General features: G+C 41.8%; 1 protein-coding gene and 1 long non-coding RNA gene across 2 annotated transcripts; both read left to right on the top strand.

Moving 5' to 3' along the window:
• The first annotated feature begins 3861 nt into the window (after nucleotides 1-3861).
• LOC135560041 (uncharacterized) lies at nucleotides 3862-6399 on the top strand. Its single transcript, XM_065001055.1, has 9 exons — nucleotides 3862-4243; nucleotides 4535-4605; nucleotides 4693-4869; nucleotides 4960-5021; nucleotides 5104-5190; nucleotides 5278-5319; nucleotides 5388-5561; nucleotides 5640-5675; nucleotides 5774-6399. The coding sequence occupies exons 1-8, from the start codon at nucleotides 4086-4088 to the stop codon at nucleotides 5673-5675; spliced, it is 807 nt and encodes a 268-aa protein (XP_064857127.1). The 5' UTR covers nucleotides 3862-4085; the 3' UTR covers nucleotides 5774-6399.
• A 146-nt stretch (nucleotides 6400-6545) lies between these two features.
• LOC135560045 (uncharacterized) lies at nucleotides 6546-7541 on the top strand. Its single transcript, XR_010458657.1, has 2 exons — nucleotides 6546-6720; nucleotides 6815-7541. It is a non-coding gene; the product is annotated as an uncharacterized LOC135560045 (long non-coding RNA).
• The last annotated feature ends 648 nt before the right edge of the window (nucleotides 7542-8189 follow it).

Below are 8189 nucleotides of genomic sequence, written 5' to 3' on the forward strand. Positions count from 1 at the left end.
TTACGATGGCATTTCACTGTTAGTCTACAGCAGTTGTTTACGATGGCATTTCACTGTTAGTCTACACCAGTTGTTTACGTTGGCATTTCACTGTTAGTCTCGACCAGTTGTTTACGTTGGCATTTCACTGTTAGTCTACACCAGTTGTTTACGTTGGCATTTAACTGTTAGTCTACAGCAGTTGTTTACATTGGCATTTCACTGTTAGTGGCATTTCACTGTTAGTCTACACCAGTTGTTTACGTTGGCATTTCACTGTTAGTCTCGACCAGTTGTTTACGTTGGCATTTCACTGTTAGTGTCGACCAGTTGTTTACGTTGGCATTTCACTGTTAGTCTCGACCAGTTGTTTACGTTGGCATTTCACTGTTAGTCTACACCAGTTGTTTACGTTGGCATTTCACTGTTAGTCTAGACCAGTTGTTTACGTTGGCATTTCACTGTTAGTCTAGACCAGTTGTTTACGTTGGCATTTCACTGTTAGTCTACACCAGTTGTTTACGTTGGCATTTCACCAGTTGTTTCTTCACCAGTTGTTTACGTTGGCATTTCACTGTTAGTCTAGACCAGTTGTTTACGTTGGCATTTCACTGTTAGTCTAGACCAGTTGTTTATGTTGGCATTTCACTGTTAGTCTAGACCAGTTGTTTACGTTGGCATTTCACTGTTAGTCTACACCAGTTGTTTACGTTGGCATTTCACTGTTAGTCTAGACCAGTTGTTTACGTTGGCATTTCACTGTTAGTCTAGACCAGTTGTTTACGTTGGCATTTCACTGTTAGTCTAGACCAGTTGTTTACGTTGGCATTTCACTGTTAGTCTCGACCAGTTGTTTACGTTGACATTTCACTGTTAGTCTACACCAGTTGTTTACGATGGCATTTCACTGTTAGTCTAGACCAGTTGTTTACGTTGGCATTTCACTGTTAGTCTACACCAGTTGTTTACGTTGGCATTTCACTGTTAGTCTACACCAGTTGTTTACGATGGCATTTCACTGTTAGTCTAGACCAGTTGTTTACGTTGGCATTTCACTGTTAGTCTACACCAGTTGTTTACGTTGGCATTTCACTGTTAGTCTTGACCAGTTGTTTACGTTGGCATTTCACTGTTAGTCTACACCAGTTGTTTACGTTGGCATTTCACTGTTAGTCTAGACCAGTTGTTTACGTTGGCATTTCACTGTTAGTCTCCACCAGTTGTTTACGTTGGCATTTCACTGTTAGTCTACACCAGTTGTTTACATTGGCATTTCACTGTTAGTCTAGACCAGTTGTTTACGTTGGCATTTCACTGTTAGTGTCGACCAGTTGTTTAAGTTGGCATTTCACTGTTAGTCACGACCAGTTGTTTACGTTGGCATTTCACTGTTAGTCTACACCAGTTGTTTACGTTGGCATTTAACTGTTAGTCTAGACCAGTTGTTTACGTTGGCATTTCACTGTTAGTCTCCACCAGTTGTTTACGTTGGCATTTCACTGTTAGTCTAGACCAGTTGTTTAAGTTGGCATTTCACTGTTAGTCTCGACCAGTTGTTTACGTTGGCATTTCACTGTTAGTCTACACCAGTTGTTTACGTTGGCATTTAACTGTTAGTCTAGACCAGTTGTTTACGTTGGCATTTCACTGTTAGTGTCGACCAGTTGTTTAAGTTGGCATTTCACTGTTAGTCTAGACCAGTTGTTTACGTTGGCATTTCACTGTTAGTCTCCACCAGTTGTTTACGTTGGCATTACACTGTTAGTCTCGACCAGTTGTTTACGTTGGCATTTCACTGTTAGTGTCGACCAGTTGTTTACGTTGGCATTTCACTGTTAGTCTAGACCAGTTGTTTACGTTGGCATTTCACTGTTAGTCTCCACCAGTTGTTTACGTTGGCATTACACTGTTAGTCTAGACCAGTTGTTTACGTTGACATTACACTGTTAGTCTCGACCAGTTGTTTACGTTGGCATTTCACTGTTAGTGTCGACCAGTTGTTTACGTTGGCATTACACTGTTAGTCTAGACCAGTTGTTTACGTTGGCATTTCACTGTTAGTCTAGACCAGTTGTTTACGTTGGCATTTCACTGTTAGTGTCGACCAGTTGTTTACGTTGGCATTACACTGTTAGTCTAGACCAGTTGTTTACGTTGGCATTACACTGTTAGTGTCGACCAGTTGTTTACGTTGGCATTTCACTGTTAGTCTACACCAGTTGTTTACGTTGGCATTTCACTGTTAGTCTTGACCAGTTGTTTACGTTGGCATTTCACTGTTAGTCTTGACCAGTTGTTTACGTTGGCATTTCACTGTTAGTCTAGACCAGTTGTTTACGTGGCATTACACTGTTAGTCTACAGCAGTTGTTTACGTTGGCATTTCACTGTTAGTCTACACCAGTTGTTTACGATGGCATTTCACTGTTAGTCTACAGCAGTTGTTTACGTTGGCATTTCACTGTTAGTCTACACCAGTTGTTTACGATGGCATTTCACTGTTAGTCTACAGCAGTTGTTTACGATGGCATTTCACTGTTAGTCTACAGCAGTTGTTTACGTTGGCATTACACTGTTAGTCTACACCAGTTGTTTACGTTGGCATTTCACTGTTAGTCTACACCAGTTGTTTACGATGGCATTTCACTGTTAGTCTACAGCAGTTGTTTACATTGGCATTTCACTGTTAGTCTACACCAGTTGTTTACGTTGGCATTTCACTGTTAGTCTACACCAGTTGTTTACGTTGGCATTTCACTGTTAGTGTCGACCAGTTGTTTACGTTGGCATTTCACTGTTAGTGTCGACCAGTTGTTTACGTTGGCATTTCACTGTTAGTGTCGACCAGTTGTTTACGTTGGCATTTCAATGTTAGTCTACACCAGTTGTTTACGTTGGCATTTCACTGTTAGTCTAGACCAGTTGTTTACGTTGGCATTTCACTGTTAGTCTAGACCAGTTGTTTACGTTGGCATTTCACTGTTAGTCTACACCAGTTGTTTACGTTGGCATTTCACTGTTAGTCTTCACCAGTTGTTTACGTTGGCATTTCACTGTTAGTCTAGACCAGTTGTTTACGTTGGCATTTCACTGTTAGTCTAGACCAGTTGTTTACGTTGGCATTACACTGTTAGTCTAGACCAGTTGTTTACGTTGGAATTTCACTGTTAGTCTAGACCAGTTGTTTACGTTGGCATTACACTGTTAGTCTAGACCAGTTGTTTACGTTGGCATTTCACTGTTAGTCTACACCAGTTGTTTACGTTGGCATTTCACTGTTAGTCTAGACCAGTTGTTTACGTTGGCATTTCACTGTTAGTCTAGACCAGTTGTTTACGTTGGCATTTCACTGTTAGTGTCGACCAGTTGTTTACGTTGGCATTACACTGTTAGTCTACACCAGTTGTTTACGTGGCATTTCACTGTTAGTCTAGACCAGTTGTTTATGTTGGCATTTCACTGTTAGTCTAGACCAGTTGTTTACGTTGGCATTTCACTGTTAGTCTACACCAGTTGTTTACGTTGGCATTTCACTGTTAGTCTAGACCAGTTGTTTACGTTGGCATTACACTGTTAGTCTAGACCAGTTGTTTACGTTGGCATTTCACTGTTAGTCTAGACCAGTTGTTTACGTTGGCATTTCACTGTTAGTCTCGACCAGTTGTTTACGTTGACATTTCACTGTTAGTCTACACCAGTTGTTTACGATGGCATTTCACTGTTAGTCTAGACCAGTTGTTTACGTTGGCATTTCACTGTTAGTCTACACCAGTTGTTTACGTTGGCATTTCACTGTTAGTCTACACCAGTTGTTTACGATGGCATTTCACTGTTAGTCTAGACCAGTTGTTTACGTTGGCATTTCACTGTTAGTCTACACCTGGGGCCTGTTGCACAAAAGTAGAATTAAGACATCCGGGATAAATGACTCAGCTGAGCTCAATGAAGCCAAAACATGTGCGTCCAGGCTTAATTGGTTGCACAATGACCAAGCCAGGATGAGCAGACACGGATTCATTAAGCCAGGTGAAACCAATCCTGGATAGGTGCGCGCTCACGGCTCACTCAAATAGACCCCGCCACAGATCACAGATTAACTGATTTACCATGGCAACTAGAGCCGCGTACTTTTCCCCGTCGGAAGCACAAATCCTCATGGAGGCATACGAGGAGGTAAAAGATATAATTAAGAAGAAAGGCAACACCGCCACAGTGATAAAGCAAAGAGAAAAAGCGTGGCAAAGTATTGCAGACCGCCTGAATGCGTAAGTAGTGCACAATTTACACACTCACCGCTCCGCTGAAACATCACAATTACAATTCAAATATTTAATTCACATCTCCAAAAATGCAGTTGTACTGTAATTATGAAACGGTTAAATTTTTTATTGAAATGCACTGCAGATATGAGTGAAATTGTGTAAAGTAACTCCATCACACTGTATAAAGCTATGATAAATTTTTTGATATTTTTACTGAAAACAAGACAAAAATACCAAGTAATTTTTTGCAGTGTGACTCCATTAAATTGTGTGTGTGTGTGTGTGTGTGTGTAGATTAAACATGAACGGGCCAAAACGGACATGGCAGCAGGTCAAAATCAAATACAAGAACATTCTGCAGAATGGTATGGTCCCTGACTAATATTTAACAAAGTACAAGCATATATTGTACCCAGAAGGTGCCTGCTCACACATTGTCTGTACTGTTTTAGCAGTGAAAAAGAATACCCACAGACAAGGCACGGGTGGTGGGTCACCAAAGGCTGACCTTACCCCAGCAGAGGACATGGCCTTGGAGCTAAATAAAGGCAGGCCCGTCTTAGAGGGGATCCCTGGGGGGAAAGAGACGAGCATAGGTTCCTCCCAAGATGCCACCCGCTTCATTCAAGGTATGTCCTTCCATCTCTACATGGGATACAACCACATTCATATTGAATCAATTTGGACTGTCTGACTTTGGTTTACCTATTGCCTTGCAGTGCCTGGCAGCACTGTGTTCCTGTTAGAGCCACCAGCACAAGCACCAGACGATGCTGATCCAGTGAGTACTCCATCAAAGGCATACTGTAGGCCTGGCATGTCTTGTCTACTAGCTTCAATATGAATCCGATTAAATGTGATAGGGTGAAGGCCCCAGTGCAGCAGCAACAGCACATGATGGAGACGATGATGAGGAGGAGACCATCTCTCTGGATTCCAGAAGGCATGAGGTATCATGTTAAGACTGTGAAAGTACTATTTACTCTACAATGGTGAGGAGTCCTCATCAAAATCAAAAAATCTCATTTCTTTTACAGGACCCAGATGCTATACAGTGGGAAAACCAGCCTGGCAACATAGTGCATATTAATAAAAGGACACCACATCCTGCCAAATTCCAGCTGCGCTAATTGTATTGTGTTCACAGAGCTCACAAGCTATCAGAAAGTTGTATGGCAACCACCTCCGGCGCCAAATAGAACTGGCAGACATAGACATTCAGTACAAGAAGAAAAAGATGGAAAATCTTGCACTGGAGTCCGAAATAAAAAAGAGGACAATTATGAAACTGGACCTTGAAATAAAAAAACTTGAGAGGGAGGTGAGATATGCCTTCAATGTACACTGTATGCTAACTGTAACACAAATGTATTAATCATTATTTTTCTTTCCTCCCCAGCTCCAAGAAGATGACACAGCTCAAAATAAAAATTAGGTATATTCTCGTAAAGTCAAGTGAGCCATGACATATGAGCTCTTATTGTGAGCACACAGGACGGTGGCATCTTTCTAAGGTTTTTTTTATTTTCCCAGCAATCAGTACAACCAAGTCATCGTTATAAGGCATCGCCCTCTTTTGCCCACCCCCCCAGCACCAGGTGTGGCCACTAGCCTATATGAAGGCCCAAAATTGTGTGTTCCTTTCTGCTCTGACAATGGCATGCCCATTCGTGCGAGATGTGGTGGATGAAGAAGCACTTGTGCTGAGGAGAGCCTTCAGGCGAGAAAGGGTCTTCAGGGACCGGTTGGACCCACTGGCCTTCCCTGATGACCATCTATATGAAAGATACAGGTTTTCTGCAGATGGCATCAGGTATCTATGCAGACTACTGGGTCCCAGGATTAAGCACCGCACTGCACGGAGCCATGCACTGAGTGTGGAGCAAATGGTTTGTGTGGCCTTGCGCTTTTTTGCTAGTGGAGCCTTCCTGTACTCAGTGGGGGATGCAGAACAGCTGAACAAGGCCACAATTTGCCGCACAATAAGGAGTGTGTGTCTGGCTATCAAAGCATTAGCAGATGTCTTCATCTCCTTCCCTGGCCACAGAAGACTCTGTGACATCAAAGAGGAGTTCTATAGGATTGCAGGTAAGAGGATCTACAAATTACAGGACAACTGTTAACACATAGTAGGATACTCATTACTTTGTGTGACAGGTTTCCCCAATGTCATTGGTGCAGTGGACTGCACACACATAAGGATAAAAGCCCCTCAGGTGCCCATGAGGCCGATTTTGTGAATAGGAAATCCTTTCACAGCATTAATGTTCAGGTGAACATAACTTTTTGATATTGTCCATTGACGAACACTCTGCATTGCCAGTGATGTGCATTGATTGGTGTAATATTCCTCATCTTATGATTTCAGATGGTCTGCAATGCTGACTGTGTGATCAGCAATGTTGTGGCAAAATGGCCTGGCTCAGTCCATGACTCCAGAATCTTTCGGGCCTCTGAAATCTATCAGTGCCTATCACAAGGTAAGCCACACAACCCCTATTTATAACCATCATGGCTGTGTCAAGAATATCACTGTGTTTATGAGGTAGTAATGATGAGATTTTGTGTTGACAGGTGAATTCTCTGGTGTGTTGCTGGGAGACAGGGGGTATGGCTGCCAGCCTTTTCTCCTGACACCTTTCACAGACCCCCAGGAAGCACAGCAGGCCTACAACCATGCCCATGCCAGGACCAGGGCCAGAGTTGAAATGACCTTTGGCCTCCTGAAGGCACGCTTTCACTGCCTTCACAAATTAAGGGTCAGCCCTGTTAGGGCATGTGATATTACTGTGGCTTGTGCTGTCCTCCACAATGTGGCCTGCCTGAGGAAGGAGAGGGCCCCAGAGTGCCACCAGCCATGGACTGGGACAATCCGGCAATCTTCCCTGATGACGACAGTGGTCGGCTGCTGAGGGACCAATATGTGTTGAATTATTTTAGTTAGTATGTGTGCTTTCAATTTTGGTTAAATATGTCCTGCGGTGGCAGAGGAATTTGGTTTTTTTTTGGGTTCGTTTTTTGACGAATTTGGCCTCTTATGATGTTTGTGCGGTATACTGTGTGTAATACAAGGCTGCAGGGAGGCTACTGCATCCATTCATTTGTCTGTTCAGTTGATGTGTATGGATTTGTCCTGCATTTATTTTATTTTATATCATTTTGTATAATATGCTTGGATTCTGTGCTTTCCATCTTGTAGAGTCACTGACTTCAGTTTCGAAAGGAGCTGATGGTTTACCTGCTTTGTTTTGTCCTTATTCAATAAAGGAACATAATGTTACACATTGTGTTTTTATATTCATATGGAATGTGTATTTGTTTATATGACAGAGTACTAGGGCCACACTGAAGAAAAAGGATAAAGTCATAAATTTATTAGGCTGGTTCTTTCTGCAGAAAAGCTACATATTGTTTTTAGTTTTGATACTTATGACAATGTGATACTTAATATTCTGGCACATCAGCATGTCTTTGTTTATGAAACCATACTGAAGTACAATTTCACAAAATGCCCCACATCTGTCATTTTAACAACTGTCCTCCTTTAAAACAACTGGTTACAATATTATGACTTGTGTTTTTTTCCCCTCTGTGGCCCTAATATTCTATCATTTTATATATAGCCTTATAGTCTATGGGAAACTGTAAATTATCTAATGATAGCAACATCATCTAAAAATCATTTTTTATCCAAAATCATTGAAATTAATGATCACAAACGTTTAAATAACAGTGGGTCTAGTTATATGTGATAACAATGTATAGTGAGCAGTGAAATAACTATTGGTTTCCATTTGTGGTGACTGCTGACTGACATTAGGGATGAGATTAAATAGATCCTGGAATTTAGCCTGGTCTGGAGCAGGCTAGCTCCACAGAATAAATCTCCATGGTAATTTATACCATAACATATCCTCCTGCCCCCTATCCATCTTTAGTGCAACCGGAT

The sequence above is a fragment of the Oncorhynchus nerka genome, linkage group LG15 (genome assembly GCF_034236695.1).
Source record: "Oncorhynchus nerka isolate Pitt River linkage group LG15, Oner_Uvic_2.0, whole genome shotgun sequence".
NCBI classification, from domain to species: domain Eukaryota; kingdom Metazoa; phylum Chordata; class Actinopteri; order Salmoniformes; family Salmonidae; genus Oncorhynchus; species Oncorhynchus nerka.

Bases quoted from the DNA above. Each gene is read 5' to 3' on its own strand.
- LOC135560041 (XM_065001055.1), top strand. From the start codon at position 4,086: ATGGCAACTAGAGCCGCGTACTTTTCCCCGTCGGAAGCACAAATCCTC. The intron at 5,191-5,277 runs GTATCATGTTAA...TTTCTTTTACAG, and splicing joins TGGATTCCAGAAGGCATGAG to GACCCAGATGCTATACAGTG. The intron at 5,562-5,639 runs GTGAGATATGCC...TTTCCTCCCCAG, and splicing joins TAAAAAAACTTGAGAGGGAG to CTCCAAGAAGATGACACAGC.